Here is a 15624-nt window from a genome sequence, read left to right as displayed (position 1 = left end):
AGTCCAACTGATCAAAGAGCAGCAATAGAGAGAAGCTCCTTTCAGCAGCAAGTGGTAGTGTTGCATCTGGTTCTCGATTTCACTACTTCAAAGAGTAGGAAGACCAAACCCAAGGTGAACCACTGATCAACAAAACCTTAACCAAGGAAGCAGTGGAAAGGAATATGGAATGGTGAATAGTCCGCAAGGAGGATGTTTTAAATGCTTTAGTGTGGAGAACTGGCAACCAATCCTTTAATTGGTTACAACAACTTCTTTAACAATAAATAAACATTATTGAACAAGCCTGAGGATGGGGAGTAGGATTGGGGGCATTGGAGGCTACTGGGATGGAATGTTGGAAATATTGAAGGCGATTGGAAGCACAAAGTGATAATCGATGCTAGTGATATCTATTCTTGAGAGTGATAACGATGCAAAAAGTCAAGGAGAAAAACCATTGACTGGGGAATAACATCATACTAGCTCATTAGCCATATATAGGAGAAAGTTTCAACAATGTTATTTTATTTTGGAGCACAAGTTTCAAATTATTATCAGTGATGAGTTGCTAGCACATCATCCCAAAAGAGATGGTTGACAAGTTGACTTGAAGATGGTGAAGAACTGGTGTAAGGAAAGAGGAGAAGAATCCTTGCAATGGATTCCACAACCCTAGAACAATCATCACACTAAACCAAAAGGAGATATTGATAGATTACAGGAAAAAGAACTCAAAAGAATTCAATAATAGTTAAATATCATCTTAATATTCACGAGTCTCCTTGGGGCCATATTTATAACACCACATAAACAACTCAAAAGCCATACTTCGTAAGCCTAGAAAACTCCCAACTCAACTTACAATCATACTAGGATTTTCTAAATCCTTTTCCATCCTTCTCTCTCTCTCTCTCTCTGAAGGGTTAGTGAAAGTTTTATCAAAGCAAAAGGGAAGTACAGATACTAAAAGGACGATTAGAGTTCATACAATCAATACAACAAGGACAATTCCCCCAAACTACCTTGAAAACCCTCCACCGGGATCCTGAAAAAAGCATTAGTGGCCCTTACCACTCCACAGCTAACCACTTAGCCTTGGGGAAAGCATGAGCAGAATTTGATGCCGAGTCACTGAAAGTACGACTGTTGCACTCTAGCAAATCACTTACATAATAGCCACAAGTCCATGACCAAGTGCCAGATAATCCTTTTCTTCCTTCCTCATCAAGCAAAATGCCACATGATGAATAGACCCCATATCTATTGAGACATGAACTAGTTAACTTTCAAAAGCGCAAAGTAGTCCCAAATTTTGCGCATGAATGAGCGATGCAAAAAAAATAAAATTGGTCCACAGATGCCTTGTCATGTAGGTATAAGATGCACCATTGGGTAAGATCATCTGGCTTCTTTTTTTTTTTTTCATGATATCTAACATGCAGCCAGATAAAAGCCACCACCTTATGACCTAGATACCTCCAAATATGATGAATGGTGTCCTTGGTATGAGGGACAGGGAGACCTTAGAGCACCAAATATGACTTCACTGTAAAAGCCTCAGACTTGCTTGGTTCCAAACCCACCTATCCCCTTCTGAAGAAATATTTCCTTGGTTATGAAGCATCTCCATGAGGCTAACAAACTCATTGAACTCTCACCAAGAAGATCCGTTATGAATATGGGATTCAACACCAATTGCTCCCCTGCCCTCGCAACACACTGAGAAATGAGAGATTTCCCTAGCCTATAAATGAGAACAGGTGAGGCTGAAAGGCCTATACCCGCACAATCTGTCCTCCCAAAATTGGATCCCATCTCCTGAATGTAGGAAATTTCCTCTCTGAAAGAGTTCGCCACTTTAAGGAATACCTTCCACAATCCCAAAGCCCTATATTGCAATGTGGGAGCAGTGAAACACCACCCACTATCCTCACCATAGTTTCAAGAAACCACCAGTCCAAAGACTGCCTTTTCCTCCCCAAATCTCCACAACTACTTGGCAAGAAGGGCCAACTTGAATAATTTCAGTGATTTAATAGCATGGCCCCCATCTCCTTCGGTTTACATACGTCACCCCAATTAACCAATGGAATTTCTCCTCCACTCCCCTCCAAAGAAACCCTCTTTGAATTCTAAAATTATTCAACTAGACTTCAGATTTGCATAAAACTTGTCTACAGCAAAAGTGCATCAATAATTTCATAAAAGAAACTTAATCCTCTTTAGAGACCCTAGATTTAACTTTGGAAACAATTTTCCATAACCAACTTTGACTAACTTTTACTGACCTAACAACAAACCCAACCATGACGAGTTTCTAACACTAGGACCTAACAAGAGTCAAGTTGCCATAACCAATCATTTCTAGGGCCCATCATGGGGCTCACTTTCACTTAAGCTTCCCCTTTTTGTCCTATTCTTAGATCACGAATGGGACTGATTTTGGAGTTGCATCATGCACCCTCAGCCATTGAAAATAACATGGTTAAAGAAAGGTAAGTAGTTTGTTGTTACTTGGTTCCATTTTCCATTGGAAAAGTTTATTCGGATTTCATATGTTGGAGGTGGTTCCAAAGGATGCATGCCACACTTTGCTTGGATGCACAAAGATATCATCGTACAAACATGCAATACCTTGAAAAATACCTACATTTTTTTGGAAGGATAATGTTAAGATTAGTGTCTTTTAAAGAAGATCAACATCCAATAGTTCTATTAAATAACACTGTGCTAGCCTTCTCATGATGCCTTAGCTCATCATGGAATGAAAGAGGATGGCATTAGGTTAGGTTTGGTTTGGTTGGATGAACAACACATGATTAGTGATGTTGATAATGCAGTAATACTAGTAAGCCCATCATGATGATTATGCTTATGAAGGAAAGCAAAAACACCTTTACATTTGCTTTGGTAAAGAACAAGGCAGATGTTCCTCTAACTCTGAAAAAGTGGAGCCTATCTGAGCAGAACTCGAGAATTCAAAGCAACATATGGTGAAAACCCATATTTTCCAGCCCCTCATTGAGCAATCTTTCAAGGAATGTTTGGATTGCGAATCACATCAATAATGTACTCTAAAAGCACCACCATTGTGATTTTACAACGATTGTTTAAGCACACGATTTGGCAGTAAAATTACGGATGTATTAGGAGGCAGGTATTGTAATTCGTAATCATTACAATATTACATTGCATTACAATGGAAATCTCATATCCAAACACACACATCAGTGTATTTTTCTCTAAGATTTGACATTGAAGTAAAGGCACCATCATTACAATTTTACTATGACAAACCAAACACAGGAATCACTAGTCAAATTACCTGTTTTCAGAAGACAGGTATTGCAATTTGTACTCATTACATGAATTACAGTATATTACTGATGTAATTTGCAATCCAAACAGGCCCTAAGTTTCTCATCAGTGGTTGCTTTCTTTTATTGTCTATGAATTCCCAGAGTTTCTTTCCATGAATATATTGTTAAAGGGTTCCATGGTGGACAGATTTTCAGGCCATTTTGGTTGAGCAAAGACAAATGCCTTAGTTGAAGAGAAGTATTACTGGCAAGCTAAAGCATCAAATGATTGGACAAGAGTTGGAGCCCAATATGATAGGTGGCCAAGCCATGCCAACTTTAAAGCATGATCCATTACCCATCCTACTGCATTATTGCTTGACATCAAAGTGGATTTTGTTCTGGATTTCCAAGGACAAGGAGAGAATCATATCCCACTTTTTGTGTTGGTTGGTCATTTCTCTAAAATGGTTTATTATACCCCATGTATGAAAAACTTTTGATGTCCAGCTAACATTTACTTTAATGAACGATTTGATGGTTCTTAGAATATTTTAATGAGTTTGCATGAGATTCTCGGTAGTACTTATTTCTTCCCCAACCAAGTTTGTGTATAATATAGTATGCTGAACCAGTTCACAAGGTGAAGTCCAACACTCTTCTGGCGAGTCTAGGATGAGTTAGCAATGATGTTTATGTATAAGCTGATCATATTCTGGAGACTACAAACAAGTAGTGGATACATGAAACGTCCAGATGAAAGTAGCTAATGGAGGGTAGTAGAGGAAGGTGACATGGTGATGGTCTACCAACGACTAAAATATTTCCTGCTTGGAATGTGATGTAGATTAAAGCTGAAGAAGATCATGTTGAGCTGGATATTGAAGATGTTGGGGAAAGAATCCTATCATAAGGATCTTCTTGAAGACCTGCCAACTTCTCTCACCTTTTATATATTAGATCACTACAAGTGTCATGGGCAATGTTTTCAATATCGATAGTATCAGCCGAGTATCAATGTTGGCCAATATGAAACAGCCCAAAAGTTGGACTTCTAGTATCGCACGAAATATTGTCAAATACCACATTGTATCGGTTATATGTCGATACAATGCGATATTTTCAAAATATTGCCTATTATATACTACTTGGTAGTTGGTACCGATGACACATTCAATAATATCATTGATACTTCTCCAATTGACAGATCCTTTTTGTTTTTCTCAAAAAAAAAAAAAAAAAAAACCCAAGAACCCTACAAAATCCCACTTTTCCTCAAATCTTTTGCTTGTAATACATTCTTGAGGTATTCCGACTAACCCTCTTCCACTTTTTTGGAGAAACAACCAGAATTTCATGCAGAAATTGAGATTGGACAGCGACTAGGTTCAATTTCAAATGGTGAGAAATTTTTCGACTTTAATCCATTTTTTTTTTTTTTTTTTGTTGTAATTTTTAAATCACTAGAACTAATATGGAAATCCATGATTTTGCATGTTTTGAATACTCAAATATGAAATTTAACCTCTAATTTGGGATTTGTGGAAAATTGGAAATTTTGAGAAAAATCCAAAATTTTTCCCATTTCACTCTTTTCAACTGCAATTAGAGTATGAAAAAATCATATTGGACATGTTGGAGGCCGATCTACAAATTGAAAGAGATTTTTGGATTTTATAAAATATTTTTAATTAAAAATATCAAAAAATAATAAAATAAAATATATATTTTTTCAAAAAGTCCATATTGATCAGCGGTTATTTAGCCTTAATTTGAAAGTGCTTATGAGTGTTGGCTAATCTTAAAATCAGTTACACTTTAATTTTCATATTACAAAAATTTTGAAAAAAAAAAGGGGGGAAATCCAAAATTTCCTCCCCTCACCCATTTAAATTGCAATTAGAGTATGGAAAAGTTATATTAGACATGTTGGAGGCTGATCTATAAACTAGTAGAAGTTTTTGGATTTTTTGCAAAAAGAAATATCTTTAAATTAAAAAATATCACAGGTATATTTCTACTTTGGCTTTTGAATGTATTGCTTGTGTGTTCAATGATATGAACTGATTTTTTTTTTTTTTTTTTTACTATAGTTCCATCGCTTCTGTCAGATAACTAACGCATGGTTTAGGACCTCTTACAAAGGAAACTTATTATCTGCATTTATTTTTTGTGATCTTTTGATGCCTAAGTGTGTAATGATGCCTTCTTTTAACATCCCTTGAAGTTCCATTGAAAAATTCGACCAATTTCCCAATGTTTTCCAAAAGACATTTCCCATGCAATACCCAATATGTTTTTGTATCCCAAGGGTATGAATATATCTGTCAATGTTTATACTAAAAACATTGGTCATGGGTACAGAGTACTCAAGTCAAGGGAACAAAATTAAACGTTGATGAAGTAGGTCTAGAGTTACAACTCAGGTTCGCGTTGACTCGACCTGAATTCAGTTAGGGGTTTGGTTGTTAGGGTCCTTGGGTTTAGTTAGGGGTGGGAAACTACAGCCAGATTTGAAATCAGGTTGGGTTCATTTTGAGCAAATTTGGGTTAGGTTAGGTCAGGCTAAGAATAACCGTATGTATTTGGGTCAAGTCTGTTCGAGTTTGGGTTGGGTTGCTTTAGGGTTGAGTATAGATGAAATTGTGTTGGGTTCAGGTTTGAATTCAGGTCGGGTCGTGTTTCCAAATATGTGCTCTTGAGGTTTGTGGAACTATAAATCACATGGAAGCAGCTTGACAGAAGTCATAAAATGACTTGTTGGGTCGAGTTCCTTCCAATATGGGGGGAATGATGCAGGGCAAGTTGAACTATGCCAGAACGAAGCCACAAGTCATACAAGGAGTAATGCATCTTTTCTTTATCTTGCACATGGAATGTGTTTATTCCTTAGCCTTCTTGCACATGCAACGTTTTTTTTTTTTAAATTTTTTAATTATTATTATTATTTTTTAATTTTTAATTTTTTTAATCAAACAAGATTTAAGAGGGGGAAAAAAGAATGACATGATGTCCATTAAGGCAACAGATAGGACAATCCAATACAAATAAAAGAAAAAAAAAAGAAAAGAAAAAAGAACTTGAGACGCCTTAGCAAATCGAATCTGCCAAGAAAAGAGTTTAGCAATTTATCATGTTATGTAGGAATTAGAGGAGTGGTATTTATGTATTGTGAGTTCTCCTTTAAATTAGGGTTTGAACGAGATATAAATGACAATGTGAGTCATTAGGCAGGTTTGTTGGGACTTGAGAGAGAAGTTTGAGAGCTTCACTCTTGGCATTGGATCTCAACCATTTTCCTTGTTTCCAATTTCAATCTAAGTTCCCTTTTGCTATCTTCTTTATGTGGTTGGATTTTTACTCCCTCTATTTAATTGTTTGTGCCTATGAGTTTATTTCAATCTACCCTAATCCCAACAAGCCAATTTATCTTTCTCCATTAAGTGAGAAATGATCCTCAATTTGATTTATCCAAAGTAATGATTCATACTATCATGGTCATATTGCCTACAAAGCTAAAACTTCGAATATCGGCCAAAACCAAGAAATAATAGGAGGGGAGCTATAAAAAATAAAATAAAAAATCAATGAGATATTGATTCCTTTAAAAAAAAAGGTCCAAAATCCGGGGAGATGACGTGTAAGGGAAGAAGGATCTTTACAACTCTTAAACTAAAGCACAACATGCATCAATAATATAAAAACGGTAGAAAATTATATATAAAAAATCAATGTGATATTGATTCCTTTAAAAAAAGGTCCAAAATCCGGGGAGATGACGTGTAAGGGAAGAAGGATCTTTACAACTCTTAAACTAAAGCACGACAGGCATCAATAATATAAAAATGATAGAAAATTATAATGAATGACGACTACCAAGTTCAGTAAAACCAGGCTCTATTTTTAAATGAATCGAAAGTGCTTCGACAACTTCTTTCTGGTTCATGTATCGTTGAAGACATCCTTCTATAAAATTTTGAACCTGCAACCAGGAAATGGGACATTTACATTAAGTGGGATGGTAGAAACTCAATTTTTGAATAGGAAGCAACTACATGCTCACAAACAAATTTCCCAAAGTAAACCAACTAAAATTATGTACTAAAAAAATAAAAAGATAGTGAATATAAAACCAGAGAGCTTTGCGGGGGCAATAAAGCTTGTGGACATGCTGCACATGTGCCAGCATGGCACATATGTGTGAGATCTAATCCATCCATTAGGTTGTCCATCCTTGTACATGTTTTCCCATAACTAAATCTGGTCCAATCGGCACGTGGGCCCCAACATTGGAAACAGGTGGATGGGTTAATAAAACTTCAGCCAAGATTTTCAGAGCCGAACATCTGTTTTGCAAACTGTGGCCCACCTGACAAGTGGATCAACCTGATTCTTGAGATAGGGCATCAATATAGTGGTCTTGTTCTGATGGATGGATAGGATCTCAGACCTATCCTGCCATGCAGGCACATGTGCAGTGAGTACTCAAGCTTGATTTCATGCATGTGAGCTTAGCAAAGCTCAACAACATCAGCTGCAGACAGCAGATGATGTTTGAGAAAACCTCAATAATTATATTCATATTATTTGAAATCAAATAAAAAATTAATGATACATAATTGATGATTAATATGATAATGTCCTAATGCTATGAACTAATCAAGCAATTATACTTATCAATTAAGTTTTATATACTACCATATGCCACATGTGGGTGAATCACCACCATTGAAGAAATGGTGGAAAACACAACCGTGTGTAATAAAGCTCATGTACATGGCACACATGTGCCAGCATGGCACATATGTGCAATATCCAATCCAACCATCAGGCTTATCTCACCTTCTACATGTTTTCCCAAAAATAAATCCGTTCCACTACAAATGTGGGCCCAATATTCAAAACAGGTGGATGGTTTAGAAAACTTCATCCAAGTTTTTCAGAACCATACATGTCTTGCAAAATGAGGCCCAACTGACCAGCGGATCAACCTGATTCTTGGGCTAGGGAATCAATATCATGGTGCCTTTCAGATGGATGTACTGGATCTCGGACCTATTGTCCCATGCTCTCACATCTATGTGTTTGCAAAGCTCCAAATAAAAATATATTATGCTGCTAACAACTAGAGATAGATTCTATGTTTCTTCAACATAAGAGGAATTCCAGGCCCACCTCCAATGTTTTCATGGCACATATCAAGACATCAGTAGGTCAAGAGCACATCAGCAAGATAACCACAACATGTACTTCACTAACAAACAACAACAAAAGTTCAGGAAGTTCCTTACCATCTGAATATCTTGCCGCGAGACCCTTCTGCCCTCTCCACTAGACATCTTTTCAGGTTCCACAGATAAACTGGAATTTGCATGTGAACTGTCAGGAACACTGTGGTTCTGCCTCAATCCATGATGCAGAGGGGCTTCAAAAGACTGTTCTTGGTATTGTTGATGATCTTGTCTCACAAGGTGATGAGGATATTCAGCTAATTGGTTTGCCTGTTGATGACGAAGATCTAAAGAAGGTGCCAGCGGATGACCTGATATCTACATACATCACAATAAATGTCAGAAAAACAAGGTGCTTGAGATGCGCAAAGAATACGAGTTTTGTGAAAAAAGGGGATGGTGGTATTCTCTATGCTACTTGTCTAACCAAAAAAATTTCAAGCTGCAAGTCCATATGCACCATCAAATGAAATATACTTGTGAAGTTCCCTGGTTATTGAGGTGGGCCAGATTGAACTGGGCCATCACATTACAAAGAAATCTGAACTAAAGAGGCAGCAGACCTTAAGTGAGGGAAAATGCAATCCCACTCCTAGTAGGTGACGAACAGCCCAAAGAAAGGGCTTAAAACATGGTTAAAGACATTTAGGTTCTGAAAGACGCATGTACATATCATCAAAAAATTAAAAAACTACCCCACAGAAAAATAAAATAAAATAAAATAAAACTTAGGACCTGTTTGGTAGGCAGCTAAAAAATAAGTTGATCTCATTTTAGTCAATAGTAATTATGTATCAGATATATTGGTCTTTAATACATGATAAGTTCACGTTAAAAGTGATTATGCATTAGAGATCAAGATCTCCAAGACATGATTACTGTTAGCTAAAAGAGAGTAGATTCCATGGCTCTAGAGGCACGGCATTTTTCATGCCACCATGTCATTCTGAATATATCACACACATGGATCTGATCAAAACCGTCCATCTACTGTTTCCAATATTGATTGGACCATGGTCCAAAAATCAGAGTGTTTAGACAGTTCTAGCCCCATTACCTGGTGGCATACAAATGAACACTAAAAGACAAAAACTAGCAATGGATCCTATTAAGTGAAAAGGTCCATTTATTAGATGCTTAAGATAATCAACTCAAATAAAAATTTGGTAAATGGTCACGGTCAATCTAGAGCTGATTCCACAGGATTTCTGATTCAGATCATCATACACATGTTCCATGTGTGCAGTGCACAATCTAGAGGCACGAAAATGGCTTGCCTCCAAAGGCAGGTAATCCATTCTCTAACTAAAATGAGATCAACTCATTTTTAGGCATCTACCAAACAGGGCCTTAACTAAAATATAATCAAAATGTTAAAAAGTGTATGACAGTACCTAAAAACTATTTGAATTCTAACGACATCGATCAGAGGTATTTAGCATGATGAAATCCAAGAGTTTAAACACAAGAACACTCTAGTATTTGTGACAAGGTAAAATGAGAAACAGCCTTAAATGCATGCGGATGCCCAAAACAGAACAAAAGAGGCCAAGTATGTCCAGCAAGCTAACTGATGCAGGACAGACCTGGCCATCAGATTGGGTCCCAGATGAACCCAAAAGCGGGCCGATTGAAGATCAAATTAGAAGAAACCATCCAATTGGACTGTGGGAATCACTAATCCAATCGTACCAAAAAGCAAGAACCGATTGGTTCAAATCAGCTGATAGTATACCCTATATATGAATACAGCAAAATAAAAGCCAAGCAGTTGTATTCCTATGAGGCTGACGCATGGCGACTTCAATTCTTTTATTTTCTGTCTCTAGTTCCCTTATTTAGATTACACTCTTTTATATCAATGCAAATGAATAAGAATTATGAAACAAGAACAAATCTGGAAATTTCTGGCTAGAATATTCTAGATGGTTTTGTATCCTTTATGAAGGAGCATGGAGCTGGACATATGATGGTACATTGAATATTTGATTGAATGAGATTCTTTACAGTAGCTTAACCTTGTTTCTTGCGATGCGATTCAAGTTCTAGTACTGTGACACCTCTAAATCCCTTTGGGTGCAACTCCACTGGCTCTTGTATCAGAAAGAGAATGAAAGAAAATTGCCTGATTTACATGCACTGATTCTAAAATCTTGGGGGCAAAAAACAAAGAAAAGAAAAGAAAACCCAAATGGAATTGCCAACAAAAACATTCAAGCTCCAACGACAAGAACTCTGCGAAATTCTGCAGTTCCTGAACAGAATCATCACATGGACATCTAACAATTCAAAAAGAATCTCCACAATCAAACTCCAATTCTATGTGAATTACTATAATAACTAAACATAGAAGGACACGAGCTGCAGCACTGATTGATAGCGGCACCCATGTCTTCATACCATGGAATAATCAAAAGAAGAAAGAGAGGGGTGTTTGTATCAATCAGGGGTGGGTGTAGACATCAATTCCATATTGAAAACGAAAAATACATGCAGTAATTCTCTTTCTTGGAAAGAGAAAAAGAAAAATAAACAAGACCCAAATGCTCAAATGCAAAGCTGAGAAGAACCAAATGATCAAACATCAAAACCCACAAAAGAAATCATCAAAAGAGAGATAGAGACAGAAAGAAGAAGAACCTGATCAAAGGCGGTTGAAGGATCCTTCATAAACAAGGAGAGAGATGACCGAGGAAGAGCGTGGAGATGAAGCGATGCGTGGGAGTGTGTCAGCTTTCCTTCTTTCGATCGAATTCTCTCTCTCTCTCTCTCTCTCTCTCTCTCTCTCTCTCTTCTTTGATTTTGATTTTCTTTTTTTACTCGATAGAAGATTATGATTATGATGATGATTAGAGCATAAGATATATAGATAGAGAGAGAGAGAGAGAGAACAAACATCTGAAAGCTGCTGTTGACAGGAGGACTCCTCGATTTTGTTTGGAAACTATTATCCAGTCCTGATGCATCACTAACTCAACACTGTCCTCCTTATTTCCCATGTTCTCAACATAGGCCCAACGGTTTACTGATCCATGCCGTTGATCTGATGGGCCCTTTCTTATATTGGGGATTTATCAAAAAATTTCAAATATAAGATTTCCGTTGTTAATTTCGATCAACATTCTACGTACATCAATGGTCAAATTCAAAGATCGGATGGATCAGATTCTTCAGTCTGGAATAATCTTGATTCGCCCCCATTTGAAGTGAATTCAAGAATATCAACGGTCTGGATCGACTATATCTGAGCTCCAATTCTACGCAATGACACGATGGGCCATCAGGAGACTATTTGCTCTATGGTGCATTAGGACTCCCAACAATGCTTAGTTAGTTGGTTTGACGAGTTGTTTGCGGAGCCGGTTCTTATACTTAGATATTGTATAATATGCCTATTCAACAAAGGTTAGACGTGGGTCCCACCATTTTTTTTCCTAGAATCCAACCGTTCAGAATGTTAGGCCCAATATAAAATTTCTATGGATCAAATATTAGGACGATCCAACGGTCATATATTACACCATTTGAACATGATGATTTTTGGGTTTTTTTTGCATTGTTTTCTCTTGTGTGGCCCACTTAATGACTTGATGTGAGTTTCTTTTGGCTCATTCCATAATCATGAAGGGCTCACTTAATTCACAGGTGTGATGGCGCAAAAACAACGGCGTGGATCCCACACAGGCAATAGTGTACAAGCAACTGAGTACTACTTGTTGAAGAAACGGATCTCGTTATTTGATACCCTGACAGAGTGTGATGCTCCATACGCATGCACCTAAAAACTAGCATATGCGTGGCTTGTTTATAAACTGTGGAAGGATTGGGTCCCACTGTGGAGTGGGAACATCTACTGGATAGAATGGATTAGAGTATCCTGACCACAGTTTGATGGAGATTTCTCTGTTGATTTTGGACGGTTGAGTATCTTCTGTTTTAACCACACATTACATGTCTGCCACTCATGTAGATCATTGTTCATCACTAGTCGGCCGATTCCTCTTAAAGCCAATCAGAATGAGATGCATGCAATCTGCATGGATTTACCTAGTATATTTGGATATTTTTGAGATATACAAAGAAGATTCTATTGTAAACAAAGAAGATTCTATTGTAATAAAATTCAAGTGCATCCAATAATACCACATCATTTAACAAGTGGTCAATGAAAAGTGTCGGTGCTGAAACAATTATATGCTAGGTAGCTAATCGAGAGTTACAACAACCGTGAGATTATGAGAAGTATATAGATCATTGGGTTAATGCTATAAATAGCAAAGAAATTCAGCAAAGCAAAATGTCTCATGACAACCCAATCGAATCAAATCCATCTTTTGGATATCTTTTCAATTATATGTCATTTACATTCCTTAGTGCAATCCTTATACTTTTGTCAGTCAATTACACTCCGTAGTGTAATCTTTTACTTTTACATGCTATTGAAATTCTTTACTGTAATTTGTAGTATTAATTAAGTAGTACTTAACTTTAGTTATAATTTGAGTCTACGCTCATATGCTGGATTCAATTCAAGCATCAATCAGAATTCTCCATCCAGAAAGGTGTTTTGCATTTGTTCTCCATGACCGACTATAAGAGTCCCTTTGCTGTTTCTCTTTTATCTACATCGAAAAGTTCTTTCGTATGAAAGGCAAAGGTGTAACCCATTATCAAAGGATGAACCCTACCTTCTGACTATCGTATAACCGTTTAACATATTATGTGAGTGGCTGATAAGGCAATCGATTTTACTTGATCTCGGTTACATACTACGTATCTGCCTATCTTGGTGCTTGGGGTCATAGTTGTTCAGTTTGAATTGAGCCGCACATTTAATTCTGGCACGACCGCATTTATTACATAGACGAATCTGTAAATTGAACCACAACAGATTTTTGGCATGCCCCAGTGGGACCCTCTCTTTAATTTATCAGCACAACATTGCCAATTGAAAATATAAATAAAATGAGTAATTGAATTACTGAGGTTGAGCCCTTCACACCGACCGCACTACCTCCGACTAAGGACATGTCAGTTTAAGCGGCCTGGAAATGTTAAATTTGAATAGTAGTCCGATACTTAGTACCAGAAATTAGGGGGGCCCTAACTTCTTGGACCATCTCTCCTGAAGAGATAACAGTCGCACTCCGAAACGTGTAACTGAGTATCTTGCACATTCAAGAATATGGAAGAGCTCAGGTGGAGTTGGTGCATACCCAGGTCGAGAAATTTCATATTCAAACTAAGAACGTTAACTGGTACATGGCTAGCCAGATCGAGGCCATGCATCGGTTGATGACCATGATCACTGAAAGAGTACATACGACAATGCAGTATAATGCTGGAGAAAGTTCTATCAGTAACGTGGTGCAGTCGCCACCTATGCCTCTCCTGCAGTAGAATCCACTGTCGATTCCAATCTAGGATGTACGAAATGTTTCGCTACTCATCGAGTTCAAGCGATCAGAGTGGGAGGTTAGGAATTTTGTTCCCAAGATTTGGAACTACGGTTTACAGGGAAGACAACATTTTCAGCAATTCCCTAGGAACCCATTGCTCCATGAGGGACAGAACCAAGTAGGTCCTGACCCACCTTTGATGGTTGAACCTCAACGAGTAGATCATGTCCAAATCATGCAGATGGTTCAAGAGGTAACATGGAAAGTCCTCGGTTGCAATATTATCCCAGTTTATCATAATCCATATCTTGAATGGATTGACCGACAACACCTGTTGCTAAGGAATTATCGATCGGATTTTGTCCTATTTTCAGGTAATCCTGGTCAATATACCATTGAGCACGTAGGTTGATTCACTATGCAATGTAGTGAACTGGCTAATAAGGACTATCGTAAACTTTAATTATTCAGTCATTCACTGATGGCGGCGACCTTTACATGGTATTCTAATTTATTTCCAAATTCAATTCATACCTAGTAAGAGATGGAATAAAAATTCCATGCTCAATTCATTTCTAAGGATAGGGAAATGACCATGTCCGTTCTCATACGTTTTCGACAATTACCAGGAAAATCTTGCGAGAGCTATATTGCCCAGTTCAAGAGAGCGAAGAGCCGGTGTAAGGTCGTCATGACCGAGGCCAAATTTTTGCAACTTGCACAAGATGACTTGGAAAATTAATTCTGTAAGAAAGTTATCAAAACAGAGTTCATGGATCTATATGACCTAACTAGGAAGGTCTCCATATATGAAGAACTTCTTCAGGAAAGAGTTAGGTAAAAGAATTCATCAATTTGTGACATATTATCATAACCTTAATTACGAGGTCGTGGTTACCAAAGTAATGGTAAAAAAATCACTCATATGCTCGGCGTTGGTCAAGGTAGAATTGATTGCGTTGGCTACATAAAAGGCTCAAAAAGTATATATTTTTTTATATTACTCAGCCTGATAAGATATTCAAAATTCTATTGGTCAAGAAGTTTATCAAGGTTACTATTAACCATATGATACATTTGATTGATTAATTGAAAAAGATTGAATATTGTAAATGGCACAGAACTTGTTCTCATTCAACTAACAAATATATTGTATTCAGGAACATTCTTTAGGATAACATCATGGGTTGTTGAAGTTTCCTGAAAAGGGTGAGAAAGCAATGTTGATCAATACTGATCCATTACGGCCTAACCTTAATGTCAATATGGCTACGAAAAATCTATGGAAGGTTGATGGAGTGCGACAAAGTGTTGATCTCGGTCCAAGTAACTATGATGGAGCATCGTGATAGCCTTGGTTGGAGCGATATTAGCCTCCCACATTGACCGTCACGCGACTGAATACCGCTTGATAAGACGATCGAGGTTCACAATTATGCGACCGATGTGCCAGAAGGACTATCCCAGGTTGGGGAGGCTACCTCGACCAGTGAGGCAAGTTTGACACGTAGCTCCGAGGATGGCTGAAAAAGGTGGTCCCCATTGACTGTAAGGAATGTTTCCACCACTTGATCGCCACCCTCAGGAGAGAGTGATAAGTCAAAGGATGGTCAAATCCCCATCAACTTAGAAGGGAGTTTGGAAACTAGTCATACATCCTAAATTCCCAGCTATTACCGAAGCGATGACTCGAACTCAGAAGTGTCGTTGGCA

The 15624-nt window shown here is 37.6% G+C and overlaps 1 protein-coding gene across 10 annotated transcripts in view; it reads right to left on the bottom strand.

Annotated features, from left to right (window-relative positions):
• Nucleotides 1-11393, bottom strand: part of LOC131251223 (uncharacterized) — a 29505-nt gene extending 18112 nt beyond the window's left edge. For 4 of the 10 annotated variants that reach the window (XR_009173671.1, XR_009173672.1, XM_058251823.1 and 1 more), the window contains exons 1-3: nucleotides 11153-11390; nucleotides 8573-8830; nucleotides 7158-7263 (exon numbers count right to left, since the gene is read on the bottom strand). Coding sequence is in view for 7 of the 10 variants with exons in the window: in XM_058251823.1 (XP_058107806.1) it covers nucleotides 7158-7263; nucleotides 8573-8830; nucleotides 11153-11182 (394 nt within the window). In the remaining 3 variants the exon portion in view is untranslated. Of the gene's footprint in view, nucleotides 1-7157; nucleotides 7264-8572; nucleotides 8831-11152 lie in introns of all 10 variants that reach the window. The other 6 variants (XR_009173673.1, XM_058251821.1, XM_058251827.1 and 3 more) reach the window with 3 other exon arrangements.
• Nucleotides 11394-15624: the final 4231 nt, after the last annotated feature.

This window comes from Magnolia sinica, chromosome 7 (genome assembly GCF_029962835.1).
Source record: "Magnolia sinica isolate HGM2019 chromosome 7, MsV1, whole genome shotgun sequence".
NCBI classification, from domain to species: Eukaryota; Viridiplantae; Streptophyta; class Magnoliopsida; order Magnoliales; family Magnoliaceae; genus Magnolia; species Magnolia sinica.
Note: the sequence above shows the minus strand (reverse complement) of the source record. Positions and strands in the feature narration are given on the sequence as shown.